The 21395-nt window shown below is 36.9% G+C and overlaps 1 protein-coding gene and 1 long non-coding RNA gene across 2 annotated transcripts in view; one reads left to right on the forward strand and one right to left on the reverse strand.

Annotated features, from left to right (window-relative positions):
- LOC149096810 (uncharacterized) overlaps positions 1-15235 on the reverse strand; it is a 30543-nt gene extending 15308 nt beyond the window's left edge. The window contains exon 1 of the long non-coding RNA XR_016204402.1: positions 14861-15235. This is a non-coding gene — a long non-coding RNA (uncharacterized LOC149096810). The remainder of the gene's footprint in view (positions 1-14860) is intronic.
- Positions 15236-19753: 4518 nt separating this feature from the next.
- On the forward strand, positions 19754-20477 carry LOC149096811 (uncharacterized). Its single transcript, XM_089279797.1, has one exon. The coding sequence runs from the start codon at positions 19754-19756 to the stop codon at positions 20426-20428; it is 675 nt and encodes a 224-aa protein (XP_089135923.1). The 3' UTR covers positions 20429-20477.
- Positions 20478-21395: the final 918 nt, after the last annotated feature.

Here is a 21395-nt window from a genome sequence, read left to right on the forward strand (position 1 = left end):
AATATTAGAAGAAGAATTATTGAAATTATTCGTCAAGGCTTTGATAGCTTATAATCAAATATGTCGAATAGGGAACGAATATTTAGTTTCTTTAGACGAATTAGAAGACATTCATCAGACGTTATCAAATTTGATAGGCAGTCGTCGTAATTCCATCAAAGACTATGTCGGTATGTTGATTCGTAATGGCGAGATTCAAAAGAAAGACGAAAAAGAAGTAGCCGATTTCTTAGAGAAAGAGTGGATTCAAAGTAAAACTAAACAATTGATAACGTATAAAGATAATGATATCGAAAGTCACGGGGAAGAGACTGTATCGAACGTTCAGTATATAAAAGGAAGTGATAGTTTATTTACGACGTTGAACAATATCAAGAAGTTAATTCAATCTAAGATGTCATCCGGTAAAACATGGAGTGAAGCTTTAGAAACGATGATTAAAGATAAAGGGGATCTCGACCCTGTAATACAACGTTTTGGTGTTAAAGATTTAGAAAGTATAGGTAGTTTTCTGTTAAGTGATTTCGCGAAAAACCTGAAGAAAGGAGACGAGATGCCGAATTTAGAAACCGATGAATTTCATGTAGAAGATGAAGAGGATGAAGGTGTAAGAGTAGGAGTAGAAATCGTTTCTGAAGATTTAGATGGAGACGATGATCGGGAGAGTAAACCCGATAATCATCCTGATGAATCTATGGAAATAGAGGGTAGAACAGACGATCCGTCAAATCCTTCCGAGTTTATCGAAGTACAAAAGAAAGATGAAATTTTATCGGAGCAATTAGAGCAAATCGAAAATTCGTTGCATCTAACAGAAGAGGGTGTCGCGAAGAGCGGGATTGGAGTAGTCGGAGACAAAGGTGTACATCCCGTCACTCCGAACGGCACGATTGTAATCACGGTGTTAGACGAAAGTGGGGAGATCCTCTTTATCACTCCCGATAAGATAGGATTTAAAGGAAAGACATTGTATTCTTATCAACAATTAAATGGAGATTACGTGTTAAGTGACGTTCCTGCGGGAAAACCCATCATCATGTTAAAAACGAATGACGGTAAAATAGTAGCTGTCGAACAAGGGTTGAAAACATTATGTTCAGGTCGTCGAATATTTGATAAAACGACGTTTGAGATACATGAAGGGGAAAATACGATTCGGGGAGAGCCTTTGTATTTTCTAAAGACCGATTCTGAAATAACTTGGACGACATTATCAAACCCTCCCGAAACTGGCGAGATTCAAGGTGCGATAACGGACGAGAAAACAATCCGTCCTTTCGATTTATCCAACCGTCAGGTTCCAGAAGGTTGGAAACCCGTTCAACTCTTTAAAGAAGAGGGAACCGAAGTTTACGGTTTAACCGACAGTAATCTTTCGAATATGACCGAAGTTCAACATGTAGAAGATAGTAAAAGGGCTAAAATAACATCAGATAATTGGGTTAAAAGTGATTTAGCTATCGTAAACCCTCATGAAACGGTTGTAGATTCTGAAAAGGAAATAAGTGTAGCAAAGATAGAAAACGGTGAAGAATCGGTTAAAAGGCGAAAAATAACAAAGGAACCAACTGAAGAGAAGAATGTTATTTCTAATACAGAATTACCGAAAAAGGTATCAGAAAGTCTGGTTAAAATACCGTCTCCGATACCTCTCGTAATCGAAAGTGTCAGTGTAAGTGAAACTTTACCGGAACTCGACGTTGGTGAGATGAATGAATTTAATAGGATATTTCAGAAAGGATTTGAATATTTAAAGAACCGTTTAAAACCAAGTTATAATCCTCTCCCGAGTATGTGGGTAGATAATTTTTTGTTGTCCGATTCTATACAATACACCGCATTGAATCCTTGTCCTGCATCGAAGTATGTATTAGGTCGGACGACCGAAGTGACACGAGCTCTCATCCCTCAAATGGTGATACTTCATCATCGTCTGTCGACATCAGATTCGATTGAAGTTGGTTTGGGGCAAGACGATCAAGCGTTTTTGGATAATTTAGGTGTTGGGGATTTGGGATTAAGATTTTTGTTGAATATATTCCCTTTATATTCTCAGATAGAAAAAAACCTAAAAATAACGATAGAGCGAGTTTTTAAGCAATATTTCGTAACGATATATAATCAAGTCGAGGATAAAAAATCGGTGAGTCGAAGCCAGTTGATAACGATAATGAAACAATCTTTCGTGAATACTTGTGTCAACATGACCGAGACATTACTTCAAGACGTGAATTCGTTTTGTACTTTAGTGTTACGAGGTTTTACTGGTGGAGCATTAGTATATATTCCTCAAGACCCTCCTAATTCGTTTTCGATAATGGTGGAATTCAATCGTTTCCTTATGCAATTATCGAAATTAAAGATGCCGACAAAGACGGACAGTTGGTCGACGGTTATATTAAACAATTTCGAATTATTCGATCGTTTACGAGAAGAGTTTAACGATTCTATTGGGAATAGAGTATATGGTAAACCAAAATCACCTGACGTTATATCTAAAAGAATATTACAACTGAGTGGAACGAATTTAGATCTTAGTTTATTTCAAAACGATATAGGAGTAGAAGCTTTAGAAGCACTTCAGAAAGTAAGCGTAGATTTAAAAGCGACAGTAAATAACCAGACTAAATCGAAAAAGAGAGAGAAACGTACTAATCGGGGAGTTATGAAACCTAGCGAACCTGAAGCGTCGAAAAAAATGCGTACATTATTGAATTCGTCTCCCCTCCCCCCAACAATTACGTTTTCGTTAATTCAAGGTTACGGTGACCCAAATGTGACAAGGGATAATTCTCAAAAGACTCTTAAACCAGAGAGCACATATTATTCAGACTTACAAACTTATCACGAAACGCTCAAAGAAAACCATAAAAGTTCTAAGAACGAAAAAATAATTTCGGGGTTAGAATCACTCCCCGGTCCTGTCCAAACGTTAACGTCTGTACATCAAATTCGTGATCTAGATGATTATGAAAGAATGAAAGGAGAGAGTTTATGTTTAGAATGTTTGACCCCGATTTCGACATCGGATAGCGTGTCATTTGCGTGCGGATATAAGACTTTAGGATTATTTCACAACAAAGAGTTCTCTCCCTTGAGCAGACATGATTTCGATAAATTAATAAGTGATCGTATTTGGAACCGTGTGAAGAATTTAAAATCATCATCAACCAGTGTTCAAACAGAAGAAGCAGAGAGTACAACTCCAAAAATCGGTCAAATTCAATCGGCCCGTACTTCATCTTCACACGAACTTCACGAGATTATCCATCGCCCAGGATGTATTCCGATGATCCACAATCAGCATGTGACCTGTCATCGCACAGCCTTAATCCGTTCGATATTATCGTCTTATACATCATCGCCATCGCCTTTATTATGTCCTTGTGGCGAGACAATAGCTTCCGTCGAAGATTTAAAGAAATTAAGTCACGGAGTTCGTAATTTCTTGTCAGACGTCTTAACATTATCAAAGGAAACGCGGGGTGTCGAAGGTCCGCGTAGTTTCCGATTAGATTTACAACGTTTTTATTTTAATCATAAAACCCAATCATGGTATCGAATGCGAGATTCGGATAAAGAAACAGAAGACACGTTTCATAATCAAGAGAAGTTTATAGAAAACGAAGAAGAGAAAAATTGGAGAGGTGATTTGATAGATTACGAAAATCATCCGTATAACCAGGATATCGAATTGAAAGGAAATATAAACATGACATTACAAAACTATAATTTAGCGTATAACACAAACGTAAAGCTAGGTAAATGGATTCAAACGATGTATTCGTGCGATACGTTTATAGCCCGAATCAAAGATAGATATTCTCAACAGAAATGGATAGATAATAAAAATGAGAACGCAGATAAATTAACTCGACCCGACGATCCGATTTCAGAATCAGGGTTTTTATTGTTTTGTCATCTGATAAGCGGTCTGATTCCTACGAAAGGTAGTTTGTGGGGTTATCCAACAGGCCGCGATGAAGAGACGGAAATATTTCATCTCGCGGCAATAAACAACGAGCATTGTACCGTCCATCCTGTGAATATTACTTGGGAAACGTTTCACGACATAGAATCGTTAAAAAAAACCGAGATACGATTCGAAAATAATGGGTTGAACGTAACTCGAAAATCTCTTTGGGAGGTATATATTAATTTTGTAAGAGAAGAGTTGTTTTAATTTAGGTTAAAGTTTAGTTTATGTGATGAATAATAGACAGGATGTATTTTTATGAATTTGAAGTATCAATAAAAGGATTAAAAACCCTCATTGGTTCTAGAGAAGTTGGTTATTGTATTTATTCATGTTGTCCAAATCGCGCCGATATATATTTAGATAGTCGAATTAAAAATGGGGGTGGAGGTTTAGAGGTTATGCGTATAGAATCTAGAACGACATTAGACAGTCGAGTAAGCCTTCGTTTTCTCTTTCTCTTTGCGAATGAGGTGATAGGAATGTGGACGTTAACGCGAGAACGACTAGCAGCGTTAACGCGTTTATTTTGGGAGGAAAAAAAAAAGGGAATATGTATAACCCTGGGGTTAGTGAATAGAGATTTATTGAAAGATCTTAATGTTAGTGTAAGAAACGAGTTTGATTTTTTACGTGAAGATTGGTGGGTTCAGGATTTAGAATTTCGAATAACGATTCGGTCGAACGTCTATGTGCAATTAAACATGTGTCAACATCTCACTAAACCTCCTCGTCAATATTTTACACCGAAGGGATATAGTGAATTTTTATATCTAGACACAATAAATTGGACGAAATTAGTATTGAACATGTTAAATTATGTCAATAGTGTGGAAGAAGAAAGAAATTTGTTTTTTAAAAATTCATTGTTAAAATCTGAACTGCGATTAATCCCGGTATGGTATAGTATGGCGTATACTATAACAGAGCAAGAATTATGGCAATACAAACCCATCCCTTCACTTAAAAAAATCGATTGTATCGAAGATTTTAAGAGTGAAGACCTAGTAAAAACATCCTTTATGATTGACGTGTATTACGGTCTAGATAGATGGTCAGTAAATAACGACAGTGTTCATCATACTTCACCTTATTCGCGTTTACAACATTCGTTGACATCGGCATTAATTCAATATCGAAGTTTAGTGTATAACGAAGTGTTTCGTAGTTTTAGTTCCTTTTTGTTCATAACGAGATTTGGGATTGATGTAGGGATAGAAGAAAAAGGAGAAGAAAAATATAAGAGTCAAGAACCCGAAAAAGATCAGAAAATAGTTTGGTTAGTAACAAAAACAGAGTGGGACAAGAATATAGAGAGATGCCTAGAAAGAGTAAAGCTTGGATTGAAAATGTCAGTAACTCAAGATTCTCGACTTCATTTAATGTTCGTCGAAATAATATCTATCGCTACAGTAAAGAACAAGAGTGTTTATTCGTGGTTTTATATATATAAGTTAAAAATTAAAGAAATTAAACAAGATTTTACGTCAAGTCCCGAAGAAGCGTTTGAAAGGTCTTATTATCTACAAGAATATTTACCTTCATTGATATTACCTTCACGTGATTCTAGTGTTATCAATAAGATGTATCATCTATGTCATAAAGCTGAAGTAAAAAATATAAAATTAAATATAGAAACGATAAAAGAAAAAACCATTTAATAAGATGATATGAGATATCGAAAGAGTTGAATATACTGTATGAAAAAAAAAATCCGATGAGTAGTGAAGGTGAATGGGATTTTGATCCTAAAATCTGTTTGTTAGAAGATAAATCGGGTGAGTTATGCCAAGAATCGTTAAAACTCATAGAGTTCATAAAAGAAGAAAGCCATACTCTTCCGCAAACGTTAAGGAGTCATATTAAAAGTTCGTGTGAATTACGAATGGTAGTGATTGAAGAAGTGGAAGAGGTAGAGGTATTCATAACGAGTAGAGGTAGTTTTTTGAACAATGACGAGACTATAGAACGGTTGAAAGATAAATGGGATTATAAGTTTTTATTAAATCTTTTAAAAAGTGATGAAAGAAATAAGGTAATGGTAAGATCGAGTTATTATTTAACTGGAGATTTTAAAAAAGAGAAAATAACGATAAGAAATAAGACGGTTTTATTATGCTATCGTTTTTTACGTGTTTTATCGATATTGTTTAATTATCTAGAAAAAACACATGAATTAATTCCCTGGTGGATCGTAGAAGACTATACCTCTATTATACAATATCTATTAAAAAAGATCTCTAAAGTAGTGAAAAAAGGGGTAAATCCGGCATCGACGTGGAATTTAGTGTTCGAGATTGGAAATTTAAAGGATATGATAGACTCGTCCATGTTGATTTTAAAACTAAAAGAAAAAATAAACTTTTTAGATTTCATGATAGGAGTAGTAAGTTCAACTGAAGTAGAAAATCAAGAACGAATAGATAAAAACCTTCATTCTCATCATCCTCATCATCCTCATCTTCATCACCCTCTCCTTCACTATCTTCATCATCTCCCTCACGATCTTCATCTTCATCTTCGCCATCTTCCCCACCATTTTCACCTCCATCATCGTCTTCTTCACCATCTTCATAGTCTCCCTCATGTCCATCTCCTTCACTCACTTCATAATAATCTTCATATTCTTCTTTGCCTTCTTCAATACCGTCTATACCTTGTATATGGTTAAAATCTTCTACTCCTTCTTCTACTTCAAAATCAAAACTTCCATCTTCAAATACTTCTTCAGCTTCTTCTAACTCTACAAAATCACGTAATCGTGGATTTCTTTTATGCACAGGTCGACGAATTCTTTGTTTTCCAGTCGGTATAGGTTCGGTCGAGATTGTTATACCATCTCTTTTTGTAATGAGATATATACATAATTTTATATCAGGACTTACAGCCGACTGAGCTCTACATACTTTTGGATTATTTAAATCAACTTCCGGAGAATTGTAAATATGACCATTAAACTTTTGTTTCTGACATAAAAAAACATTATTCTCGTTAATTACATGAAAATGTGGTAATCTTGCTGCACCTTTGGGAATTTTCTTACTTTTAGATTGAAGATGAGAGTGGAGGCATCTAAAATAGGGATCATCGGTCCCCACTTGATTGACATCAGCGATTTTTATAAAATGAGTAGGATGTATTTCAGGAAATATCCGAAATATATTTTGAGATTCAGCAAAGACAACATAAAAGGAGTTTTGATATAAAACAACCTTGACTTTAAAATCATCAGACATGATTGAGAATAAAAAGAGTTTATTATACTTTTTAAAAAACTATGTTTAATACAAACATTAAAATTTTTTATATTTAATTGACTTTAATACAATTTTAACAATTCGGACCAGTCGTTTCTTGATGTCTGAGCGTAACATAAGTACCATTCCATAACGAAACGTTACGTATCTGTAATGGGGTAACAGATGCGAGTATGTTGGGGGATAAAGTAACGGTCTTAACTCCGAAGATGATATTACAAGAACAAGTCAAATTTTTACAGTTTATTAAAAAAACATCTCGAGAAACGAACGAGCCGATTTTGCGTCGCGAGTACGTGTCGAATTTGATCAAGATGCCGTTTAAGATATGGCATTATTGGTGTTGTATCGAAAAGCCGCAGTATTTTTTCAGAGTGTTTAATTTTTTGGGCACGGTGTTATCATCGTATTTCGACAATAGGATAGATCGTATCATCAACGTGACGGTTACGAATAGTTCTCCGTGGAATTTTGAGAACGAAGTGTGGGACAATCCGTTCGATAAAACAGAAGGGAAAGGATTTTATATATATTTTGTGATAACGATGCGTGAAGTGAAAGGTTTTTATTTCCCTTGGATCCGTTTAGTTAAATGTAATATAAAGCCTAATACGATGAAGATATATTGTCAATATTATTATTATAAAGAACGTTATTTTAATACCAAGATCCAGGTTTTAGAGCCCGTGTGCGTGTGGTATTTAGGTACTTGTGGGAGTATTTTAGAAATGGGAGATAAGAACGACGCGGTATCGATCAATGTTAAGAACATATTGTTGATTTAATTCACTCACTTAAATAAATAAAAATTAAAAATCTCGTTTTCTGACTCGTTTTATACATCCTTTTTGTTTGGTTAATTTTTTTTTGTAGTTATCTATGATGACGGCAGCGGGCGACCGCCTATTCCATATGGTTTTAGTCTGTTTGATATGTTTCGGTATCTTGTATAATCTGTGCGGATTGATTCCGGGTTTGGTAGGACCGAAAAAATCTTTGAATTCGTTCATGCAAGGTAAAACGGTGTCCAAGATGTGTCGTGAAGGGATGGTGACGGTGTTGATGGTAGTTCCTTTAGTGGGAATAGAGATGACGAGAATATCGGCTCGTACATTGTATTTGAAATTTAATTGTTGGACTAAAAGTGCAGCATAACAGGCCGCTTGACTTTGATATTGTCCCAAGATACTGTATTTAAACCCTAAATCACTGATACATTTGTGAGAAACGATAGAATCGTCGATATCTAAAGATTCGAAAACCACGAAAGTAGTTTTGAGTTCTAGGATAACGATTTCGTTAGTAGTATCATCCCAAGCGATAGAATCGGGTATACCGCCGAAGCAAGAATTCCCGAGAACGAGAGAGTGTCCGAAAAGAGGGTAGATACGTTTCTGTGTAAGATATGTACAAATGGAAGTGGCAACGAAAGAAGGTGGAGGATGAAACCTCGGGTTTGTTTCGTCTTTGAAATATAGAAGTTTTTTTTTACGGTCGTCCGTAATATATCGAATTCGTAGTCCGTTTTCGATTAGTACGTTAAAGGCATGATCGATATTCCGTCCGATTCTCGCCGCCGCATTAGATGATTTCGGGCTTCTGTATTTGAAGATGTAACCGGAATTTTTTCTATAATTTTTGATATTGATATGATGTCCTAGTTTGGTGATGTAAGCGGTGACGGAGCTAAGAAACCATCCGATTTTAGGTCGATCTGCGTCAGGAAAGAATCAGAATCCACGGCAATTTTTTTTGACATTAGATTGACATTCTGTCAAGATCTCTTTTGCCTTGTCAAAAATATTGAGTGGCATGTTGTATCTCAAGTGAAGAGGGTCATGATCTTTCCATCCGGTAGTAGTAGTATTTATACACCCGACATTGAGGATAAAGTAAGGTTTTTGTATCGAATGATAAACCGAAGACCAAGGTTCTTGTTTCCACCGAGAAGATCGACCCCAGTTACGTTTCGACTTAGAGGAGGAATTGATATTGGATTTTTTCGGCCCATATTTCTTTTTCATTATATATATATATATATCGTCTCGAGAATAAGAATGTCTCTGAAATTCTTGTCTGACGAGGTTTCGATGACTTTATATTTGTTGTCTTATATGGTTATTCTGATCGAGATGGGTTTAGAAAAAGGTTTATATATATGTCTCGTATTATTGATTCATTATCTTTCAATGTTACTCTTCTTTAATATATTACATAACCACAATCATTACCGCAAGCAAGAAGCTTTGAAAGAGAAGAAGCTCGAAACTTATTTTGCGAACACTTGGCATAAAGAAGCCGATTTTTTTAATGCGAATGTAGTAAGTGAAAGATGCGGAGAATCGAAGGAAAAGGATGAGGAGGGAAAGAAGATTGTTTAAATATTTTTGACCATTAAAGTATTAATTAATGAATCTAATATTAAGTTATATTGTAAGGAAAGTAGATAATGCCTAAATTTAGAAAGATCATTAAAAAAGATTTAAAAGAGATAAAATCGTTTGAATCAGATGTGATCGACGATTGTAAGAAATTCATAACTTCGGTGGGCCTTCAAGTTCACATGTCGGCCACCGATAAAAGAACCATATATCAGATTTTACGTTTTTTGTTATTACTAATAAACGATTTGTTCTTTGTAGGTGTTTTGTTTTGGATAAGCATGCACGTTCATAGCATGGAAGCGAACGGTATGAATCCGATTCGTCTGACGCATGAATCGGCAAGTGGTGCGACCATTTATATTTGTTATTTTGCGTGTTCTGGTACGACATTATTGATGTATATATTTTACCATATGAACCACGAAAAAGAGAATCCGAAAGAACATATGGGGTTTCGAGAAGCGATAAAAAACGGTGAGAGTAAATATATTCGTATATTCAACGCCTTGATTTACCCGGTAGTTATTCCGTTTGTAGATGGTTTAACATCGTTAGGTTTATTGACGTATTGGTTTACTCCGCATAATCATAACGCGGACGGAAGTCATCCATTTTCTGAATCTTTCATGTACGTTTTATGTACGATTTCGATCATATTGAACTTAGTGGCCATATTGATACAGACGTTTGTGCATTTACCGGGGTCTCCTGTAAGGTTAGGTGATATGTTGGTCAAAGACGTAAAGAGCTTGGACGAATTTTCGATTCAGAACGAATATACGTGGAAATATTTCAAAGAACATAAAGAATCGAAAGTCCCGATGTTTAATTATTCGACAGATATGAAAAAGGAACGTCCTCCACGAAACCATACGCATTATTTTGAATTGATCGGGAGCCGGTATCAATTTTTAGTGAAAGACGTGTTGATAGTGAGCATCGAGATTTTTTTACGCAGTGCGATTTATATATGGATCATCTTATTTGTGAGCAGTCAGAAAAAGCACGGTTATAACCTGAATTACTTCCCAAATTTTAATACTCAGACGATATTGTTATGGCTTCCGTGGTTCGTGACGGGGTTCATAAGTCTGGTTATATTTTGTTCTCACGCTTGGCAGACATTACGGAATAGGGCTTTAAAACAAGCGTTGAGTAAATTTAAAGACCACCCCGGTTTGTTATCGATGATAATGTTGAGTTTTTTTCAATCGGTCCGTTTGTGTATAGGAGGTATGTACGTTTTATTTTTTTCTCGTTGTTGGTTGAATAATATAAACCAAGGTTCTTCCATGTGCGAAAATTCAGCGAAAGTGAAAGTGATGGATATATTAGCGTGTTTATTTGTTTTTAAGATATTTACGCAATTGTATGGTATGTATTTTTTGCACGTATCGAATTATACGATATTTAAAGAATTGATAGGAGATCAGATGTTCGCACCGCCACATCGCGCTTCAGGAGTTTTTGATCCTAAAATCGAAAAGATGTTGAAAGATAATAATGTAGTCGTTAAGAAGAATCCTAGAGCGATAAAGAAACTAGGAGAAGAAGGATCTGAAGAAGATGAGTTAAAGATTGATGAAGAGACGGGATTATTAGAAGGAAAAAATGAAGATGAAATTGATAGTGATAGTGAGATAGAATGATGATTTGGAATTCAGAAGTGGTTATATCTGTAAGATTTAGTAGTGTGTAATGTAATGTTTTTCGTTTGAAAGATTTAATAAAATGTTGTAAAGGTTTGACTGTTCGTTTGTTGAAGTCGTCGATTGTAGTAAGGATACGCATGCGTACGTGTTTATGAAAGAAAAAAGGGGGATAGAGTAGCGATACGCATGCGTACTTGTACATAGAGAAAGGGGGACAGAGTAGCGATACCACAAGTGAAGAGAAAAGAGAAAAGTTTAGTATATAAGGCCGAGTTGCCGCTGGAGGTGGGTGGGTTGCTGCCCGCAAAAGCTTAGAAAAAAAATCGAAAAAAGGAGAGGGGGGAGAAAGGGAAGGAAACCCATAGTGCCTATAGTATATGCCCATAGTGTATACCCATAGTGTATATCTATAGTGTATACCCATAGTAGTGTATAAAAATAAAATTTACCGTTAAAGTCAGTCATCGAATTAAATGAATATAAGGTTTGAAATGGATGAGTTTCACACAAACCCTCCTCAAGTTATTGATTTAGAAATCAAATCTTTGAATGAAAATTACGAGTTTCCGTGGACATTAAAAAAGACACTCGATTGCGACTCGCGACTACAATCTAAGAAAGGATATAATAATATACTCACCCAAACAGATCAATATTTATGGATAAAAACTCCCTCTCCATATAGTTCCGAAAGGGAGAAAAAAAATTATCTCCAAAGTTACCGATCTCTACAATATGCAGACGATGATGAAAGAATTAAGAAGAAGTCAGTGTTATTGGAGAACTGCGATTACCTCCAAGAACAGTCGGATAATTTCACCAAAACGCATATAGCCTCGGACTTTTTACGTGCTTCCGAACCCAATATCTGTGTAAAAAGTAGTTTTACCGAAGAACCCGTCGATGCATTTGAAAGAGAATGTTACAAGTTATTTGAAAGTTCAAAGAGTTCAGATACTAACGAATCGAATAAAGTATTTTCTAGTTTAAGTATCGAGATGGGTAAATTTATAGAAGACATGTATGAAATTTTTTCTCTGAAAGGTGTAAGTGATCGATTGATAGAAAATCAGAATTTCATGACTAGTTTTTCGTTTAAAATTAATTTTTTAGATTTGAATAACGTAAGTCACCACATCCGAAAGTATCCGAAACGTCAGAAGTTATTAACTGAGAAGAGGATATTCGTAGCTCCTATCGATCTTTGGGAAGAAAACGCTCCGATAGTACTTTGGACGAACGAAGGAGATTTATCGAAGCCGGTATTGTATTTATCGGAAAAGACGATTTTAGAGTTCCATGGAGAGCCAGAAGAGGACGAACCGACTACAAAAGAGTTTTGTGAAGCGTGTCGTGTGATAATCAACGACCGCGGCTTGAGTTTATCGTTGTTATCGGTTTTAGTAGCTTTATTTGCCCCTCAAAGTCTCGATTTAAAAACGGTGATAGAGAAGTTATCGAAGTATCCGGAAATCGTAGGATCGTATTGTGACTTGAGCGAAGGGATAGAAGATGTTAAGATTGACCCACCGACGAGTAATTTCGTAAAAGAAAATTGGGTTGACCGAGGAGTATTTTTATTTTTGACTACGTGTAACCGTTTGGAGACGGTTTGGTCGACGGTGTATAGGCATTGGAAACATCATCTTCCGTTAACGGCAACATCGACCGAAATGTGGATTTTGTTGAAGCGGATGTGGAATTTTAGCACGAGTAGAAAGGTAAAGTGGGATATGTACGTAACGGGAGTAGAACCGGCCCCGTTAACGTATGATTTTAGTATATTTCATACGCCGAGACGCATATGGGTATTTACTCCTGTGGATTTTTGGCGAGTATTGAATCATATGTTGACGATAAATTCGGGTTATATGCCCTTGAGAGTGCTAGTTTCCGCTTTGACTAAATATTTCGATAGTAAAGTGAAGGTAGAGAAAGAAGAGAGAGTGAGTCTCAAAAAGAAAAGAGATTCGTTTTTCGAGATGGTTCGATTAGCTTTGGCCCGCCAGATATACCCCAATCCTCGCGTGTATGTGGAATTTATAGGCGAGATCGATTATAGCGAGAATATGAAATATCTACATACGAAATGGACGTTGCCAGACGCCAAAACATCGACGAAAAGAGATTTATCGAAATATTGTAATATGTCGGTGTTGATGTTAGAAGAGTTAACGGGTGTGAATTGTCAAGAAGACCGCGATTTATTAGAGAATTCAAAAGAGGCTCCTTATATGTTTTGGCTCCGTTATCGTTTCGAATGCCCTGGAGGTGATTTAGGCGAAGGAGTAAGAAATGCGTATTTTTGGGGGATATCGGAGAAGGATGTAGAGAGAAGTATTAAATTGAAAACGTTGAGGAAAATAGAGTCTGTTATAAAAGAGAAGTGAAGCAAAGTGATTCCAGAATTTACAAAGAACTTAGGTTCGACTTTAGAGCCCGATATAGGATTTGACGAATATATCGGTTTTGATGCAACGTGTGAACCGGAGTGGTCGTACGTAGATCCGATCAGAGTGTCCGGTGAAGGAGAATTAAAGCACCCGTTAGAGAAAGTTCGTTTTAGTAAGAACTTGTTAGACCAAAAAAGACGCCAGGATAAAACCGTGAAAAAAATTCATAAACCGAACACCCCGTATTTTGAACCTTGGCAGAGAGCCTCGGGGAATACATTACACGTAGACAAAGAGGATTGGACGATTCAACATAAGTTAGGTAAAGGAAATATGGTTCAATGTCCGATTCATACCAATAATATATTAGATTTGATACATCACGTGTTGGACGTGCATAAACCAGAAAGTGGTTTTCCTTGGAGTATGTTTAAAAACTTGAGTGTCGAAGTGGTGAATAGTCCGCATGTGGTAGCACAAGGTTTCGTAAACGAGAAGTATTTTCTTTCTCGACATTTTAATTGGAAATCAGGTGTTCCGTTGAACGTAAATCGTCTGATCAAGATCGGAAAGGTAGCGGAATTATATCAGAAATTCATCCAGATAATTCGCCAAAACGAGCAATACTTGACGAATTTTCACAAGATCGAAAAAGAAGAATTAGAGAGTGTGTTTGATAACATCTTATTGAATTTACACCAAGTTCATAAAACGCACCCTAATTCGACCGACCAAAGGGTGGTAGAAATATTAGAAGAAGAATTATTGAAATTATTCGTCAAGGCTTTGATAGCTTATAATCAAATATGTCGAATAGGGAACGAATATTTAGTTTCTTTAGACGAATTAGAAGACATTCATCAGACGTTATCAAATTTGATAGGCAGTCGTCGTAATTCCATCAAAGACTATGTCGGTATGTTGATTCGTAATGGCGAGATTCAAAAGAAAGACGAAAAAGAAGTAGCCGATTTCTTAGAGAAAGAGTGGATTCAAAGTAAAACTAAACAATTGATAACGTATAAAGATAATGATATCGAAAGTCACGGGGAAGAGACTGTATCGAACGTTCAGTATATAAAAGGAAGTGATAGTTTATTTACGACGTTGAACAATATCAAGAAGTTAATTCAATCTAAGATGTCATCCGGTAAAACATGGAGTGAAGCTTTAGAAACGATGATCGAACATTTCCAACCTGAATTCTACATTCCCTGTAGCCCTGAAGTAGACAATCTTTTTGTCAACGAGCTTGAGGAGCTGACACTGCATTTTAGGGGTCAAAATTATTTGGGTTAACGGTAACGTCCATCACATATGGGATGCGTCGTGTCCAAGACTTAAAGTTACGGCAGCAGAAAAACGCCAGATTTCATTTCTGTTCGCAGTCTTGCCAAGCTCTATGCCGATCTACCGAACTAGCAAGTTGCCTGAGTCTAGCCCATTTAAACTTGCCTGACAATGCGCGCACTCTCAGAAGGACCTTCAAACTGAAAAAAAAAAACGCTCCACATCGACTACAGTGAAACCCCGTGTTACGGTCACCTCGTTGAATTACGGCCACTGTTTTTGTCCCTACGAAACGTTCATACATTTTCTTATAAAAAAACCGTTAATACGGCCAACGGCCACATTCTAAAATCCCAACTTGTATGATCCTTTATAACTTTACCCCCCGTTTACATGGCAACTTAAACCAGCTATATATATTTTCATCTCTCCGTATTGTTAATATTTTACACACTGTTTCAATTTCAATTAAGTTGAATTTTATTAATTAAATTATATCTGTATTTCGGATGTTTATTGAAGAACAGTTGCTTAGAAGTGCTGTAGACAAATTTCGATATATTAAAATTCAGCCTAACACAAAAGACCTTAGCACGTTATTCCCCAGAGCCTCGTACTGAGGTCTATTGTTTTAGGCTGAATCTTAATATTTCGAAAGTCTATTGTGCATGATATATCTGTTAAGATGTCAGTCAATATAGACCAGTCGTGAGGTTTGATCCTACCCCGTTAATTCGGCCACCCCGCTAATACCGCCAAAATTTCCATGGCCCGTTGTTGACCGTATCAACGGGGTTCTACTAGACTCATGTGCAGGAATATTTAACTTGACCAATTTCTATTTGAATTTGCATACATTTTCTATTCTAAAAAAAAAACGGACGGCAAATGTGTCGCTGGCCAGACACAGAGATTGTCTGACAAGAAAACGGAAAACCGACGTCAAATTATTTCGGGGGTTTCAGGATATATTAAAGGTCTGCAAACCGTTATATATTTTGCCAAAATGTTTGTGATCAAATGAGTAAAGCAGTGCAGTCACGTTTTAATGATTTCACCCAGGTCGTAGGGAATCTTAGGAAAGTTCAGGGCTCTAACAAATTTGTAATTAGCTGGTGTTGTACCCTCCCTGAGTAAACAGAACGGTTCCCAACGGTATTTATCTTGAGTTGATAAAGCGAAAAACACGAAGGCTATACAAAAGCGTGATTTACCATAACAACCGCGGCTGTGTATAACTTAAAATAATTCTCTTGTCACGCTATTACTACGCAACGCACGAAAGGAACAATATTTAGCCGCATCTGAGAACTCCAATTGTTTTTGCAGTACAGTCTCGTTCATTTTACTTGAGTCGCGATGCCGTTGCCACAAGCTTAGTGGCGTTGAGTCTGCTGAGTGAACAAACCAAATCTTTTACTTTGGGGCCGGGAAAGGTAAACGAATGATGTAAATTTTCCAATTGTCGCCGTTCTTTTCGACCATGTTGAGGCTTTAGTACTGATGGGATGATTGCGTGATAGCTAGTGGTGAGGTGTGCGTTTTTGACATCGCAATCATGTTAAATTATTTTCATAGAAATAATTTTAAAATACGAAGCAAATCGTTGAGGGGTTTTTTTCTTTTTTTTAAGAGTTGTTATTGCCAAAAGGCGAATCCTTCCTTGGCCACGTAAGCAACTGATTCCAAACACCAAAACGACAAGAGGTTTGAACTAAGAAACAACAAAAAATACAAACTTACAAAATGTAGAAATTTACCGCTGAAAGCAATGAACATAATAATTCAAAAAGTACATTGTACCGGCGCTGTCGGCCGCGAAAAAGCAACTCTATATAGTTTTATTGCACTAGCGATGTATTCCCGTTGAGATCAACGGTGAAACTAAAAACTGCAGCGTGTGCGAAAACTAAAAAACTAGAATATTAAACAAGATGCAAATTATAGTAAACGCGCAGGAAAGAGACAAGAGACAGAAATTTCTCGATGGGAAATAACTTTTTTCCCCAAAATTGACTTTTCATATGAATAAAACATTTAAAACATGGGGTAAGTCTCTGCAGTTACCAAATGCTAATGAGGTAAAATTTTGATCCAATATGGTCTTACTCTCGTTAGCGACCACCCCCCATTAGTGACCACCTAGGCTTGACATTGTGGGTGGTCACTTACGTGAGGTTCGATTGTAGTTGGAGCGATCCATTTCTTGTCGTGACGCTTCTCAAGTTATTGAACTCAAGCAGCTACAAGGGTCCTACAATCCGGCGAAAAATGTTGAGGCAAAATATATTAAGTTTGAAAGCGTTAGAAGTCAATTTTTTAGTCCCCCTCCCCTTCCCCGCCCCCTTCTCCCTTACCAAAATTGGTTTTACTTCAAACATTTGCTATATAATCACAGTTGGCCCAAGCTCGCTTATTGAAGTAGTATTGAAGGCTCGGTTGAGTAGTATTGAAGGTCAGTGTCGAGTTGTGTTATGACAGTGCTAAGGTATGACATTGCACTGCTGAGGTATCTTATTGTAGTACAGTATTTGCCGCCCACGAATTAAGTGATAATTTATTACATTCATAGTTGGTATCGTATTCATGGCTGTTACTGCATTTACTGGTGATAATTTATTAAACTTGTGGTTAGAATTTTATCACATTAATCCTTGGTCAATTTAATGCATTAATTGCTGGTATTACATTTAACAAATAGATTATGAGCTCGAGATTTCTATGACATGATAGCTGATTCGGCCAAAAAATTGTTTTAGTAGAATCCTTACTAAATATCCTTTCGAGTAACGATACTACAATCGTTTCTCAACGTAGTATTACAGTTCATGCTTTAGCAAAATTGCGCGGACTGAATTGTTATTTGAGACTTGCAGTTGAGCACGCTTGCTCATCGGTTCAGTGAAACATTTTGAGGTTTTATAATCGCATAAAGGTCAGTTTCTTTTTTTACGGTCCTTGAGAGTTTAATTATCCCGTAATATTTCTAACTCTTCCTCAAAACATTAGAGAAACCAGAAAACATTGACACTGTGCGGACGATCTCTGGCCACTGCACTCTAATGGCTGATAGCATACAAGTAGTTCAGCCAATCAGATTTTAGTATTTGTAGTAGTATACTTGCAGGTAGATTCTGATAGATTGTGCTGGCACGGGAGAAAATGCAGATCATGGTCTCTTGACTGGCATAATTTGTCAATACGAGCATACTTTTCATCGATTTTCCGAAAAAAAGCACTGCTAGCACAATTTGCACTTTTGGCTAGTTTTGCAGCACAAAATTGTCATTTATTGATCATACAACCAATTGCTTTGGCCCGAAATCAGTGTTACAGGCGAATTTAAGCAACAAAATCAATTTGTTGTCTGCTTATTGTCACATTCATGGGACCTGGGTCCCACAGGAAGTGATCCAGGACTCTTTCTATAGACTCGACGCATGCGCATAATTACTGTAGTTCGGTTACCCAAGATGGCGTCCGCGGCTGCGAGTGCATACAGTGATAGCGATGGGCAGGTTACACCATGTACATTCATCTCTCACTGCAAATCATTTGCAAGACAGTGATAGCCAGGGAATTTATAATGAATCACGATGCACTAATAAATTTCTAGTTGTAAATAGGGTGTGCCATTTTCTTGTTTGTTGCATAGTTATTGAAGTGTTGTAACTAAATTTGAAGTAAAAAGTAAAAGTATGATTTCTCCATCTTTTGCTAAAATGAGCATAATTTACAAAAACTAGCATAATCGTTAGAATAATTTTACAACTGATACGCGCACTGTTAATAGCATATTATGCTACTTTTGCAAGCGCAATCTTTCAAAGCCTACTTGTAGGATTCTACTAATTTTGGTTAAGGCATCCATGGGTGACACACAGGTGCCTTTTGGGTAGGAAGGCTTTAGTTGTACAAATTCTCAGACCCCTTTTTACCCCATTTCAAACTCCAAGAAGATAGTCGAAAGTTGAAATCATGACGCCGAACAGAGTATTTCTCAAACTTCTGGAAGTGGTCAGAAATGTGTTAAGGGAGACTATAGTCTTCGGCTGTAATTATGCACCCTGTTGAAATAAAGAGTCATATACTTCTTGAGCGTTTAATATACGTTGCCGGTTGAAACGGCGAAAACGGGAAAATAAAATCGTCAAAAGCTTTGCTGATTAAGACGACATGCAAGAATTAAATTTGCTGAATTACTAATAATGAAGCATGTTTGTGCGTGCCATGCGGGTTATGTCGGCTTTACACGTCTATACTTCCATCAAAGCATTGAAGAGCGTAAAAGATCAGCCACTGGTAAACATCTGGTGCAGAAACACAACCTGGAGGCCAACACCCTTGCTTTGAAGCACTTTTCGATCTTGCAGAAATGTCAAAACAAACTGGACTGTCTCATTTAACCTGTTCTTAAAACTTAATCTGACTCTATTCGTGCAAAATTTTTCACTTTACCGCATTTTTTCAAGTTATAAAAAAGTTGTATAATCTTATTCCTGAATACTTCAAACTTGACAATGCTGTCATGAGGATGACGAAAAGTTGTTTGACAGCTAAGTTCGTAAGTTTTTATTCTGAAATGTTTATCTAAAACTTTTCTTCTTAGAATCATATTTGAGAAATATTTTTTGCTAGTTTCTTTAATTTCCACTTGATCTTTGATTCCATTATTTCACATCGTTACCCAATTTAAGACCAGTATGGGCTGTTGTATAATTCCATAACCCCAGAAATACGGCTGAACATAGCCATTTAATGTAACCTTTAATTATGTTTTAAGATAGGTGGAGGCTTCACCATGGGGAGATATTTCCTATTTATTCTACTGAGCATCATAACAGTGGTATCGACCATCTACTACTTGATTAGCACGCAAAACTTCGCTCGATATACAGGCCGTCATCCATTTAAACCAATCATGAAATGCAGAAACCTCACCAACCTACAAATGGATCAACTTCTTAGCCTGTCTTACAAAGTTCATCAGGTTTTGGACGAGCTGGGCCTGGAGCATTGGCTCATGTACGGCTCACTCCTGGGAGCCCTTCGTGGACACGCTCCTCTTGCCTGGGACGACGACGCCGACATCGGCTTGGACGGAGATGGCAGATTAAAGACGCTCAGCAAAACCCTACTTATTGAAAAACTGAAATCTGTTGGCGCGAAACACGTGGGTGATTTTAGGTCCCTAGATGGCCTAATTCAGATTCACGATGGAAACTCTGAGTTTTCCGTCGATCTGATGGTTTTTAATAGATCAGGAAAATGGATGAAGAGATTTGGCTGGGCAACATGGCTGTTCTATTTTCAGTTTAATAATTTTCACACATTTCCAGCTAAGCTTATTGAGCAACCACTACCAAAGATACAATTTGGCTTTTTCAACATTTCAGCGCCCAGAGGCGGAAAAGAGATTTTGAAGTACATCTATCCTACTGACTGGTGGAAAGTTGTAAAGCCTCCGGGGTGTTAATAAATGAGATGTCGGCTTATTTGTTTGAGTCTGGCAATGCAAAAACACACTCAAAGTGATCTACTGACGATCTGGAGCTCATATTAAAGAAAGTGGCACCTTCCGTAGTTCTCTAAACTCCTCTCCTGCCTGATTTCAAACCGAAAAGGACTAGGTACGAGTCTTTAAATTATGGAATTAGCAACTATTGATCCAAATAGTCATAAAGTGCAGACCAAGCTTTACAAAATCCCCAAGTTTGGTGTAAATAGACCCAATAGTAAGCAAGATACAGCCATTTGAAAATGTCAAAATTTACAAAGAAATGTATGACCATTCGGACACGCGTCCGGATGACCAAACATTTCTTTGTTAATTTTGACGTTTTCAAATGGCTGTATCTCAGTCAAAACTAGCCTGATTATCACCAAACTTGGGGATTTTGTGAATCTCGGTGTGCTCTTTCTGACTATGTGGATCAATAGTTGCTTATCTCATAATTTACAGACTCGTACCTAGTCCTTTTCGGTTTGAAATCAGGCAATGGTTCTCTATACTATTGAATGCTTAAATCATCGCTAGCTTCTCTTCCCACCCTGGAGGGTACTCTGTTAATCTCTGGGTAGGGGTGTGCCGCTGGGACACGGAAACACTTACCCTATACTAGGCCATGATCAGTTGTAACCCTAATCTAGACTAGGCACCAACTTCCTACTGACTGGTGGAAAGTTGTAAAGCATCCGGGGTGTAAATAAATGAGATTTCGGCTTATTTGCTTGTGCCTGACAATGCAAAACATATATACACCCACAGCTGCTGACGATCTGGGACAAGTGACAAAGAAAATGACACCTTTCACAGTTTTTCCAAACCCCTATCGGATGTTAAAATCATCGCTTGTTTGTCTTCTCAAACGGTAGAATAAGGAGGTATAATCTATCTTTGATGTTATTCAGTTATATATTCAGCAAAGTAGCCACACTTATTA

This window comes from Orbicella faveolata, unplaced genomic scaffold (assembly GCF_042242905.1).
Source record: "Orbicella faveolata isolate gen_17 unplaced genomic scaffold, um_ofav_v1 contig_47, whole genome shotgun sequence".
In the NCBI taxonomy this organism is placed as follows: domain Eukaryota; kingdom Metazoa; phylum Cnidaria; class Anthozoa; order Scleractinia; family Merulinidae; genus Orbicella; species Orbicella faveolata.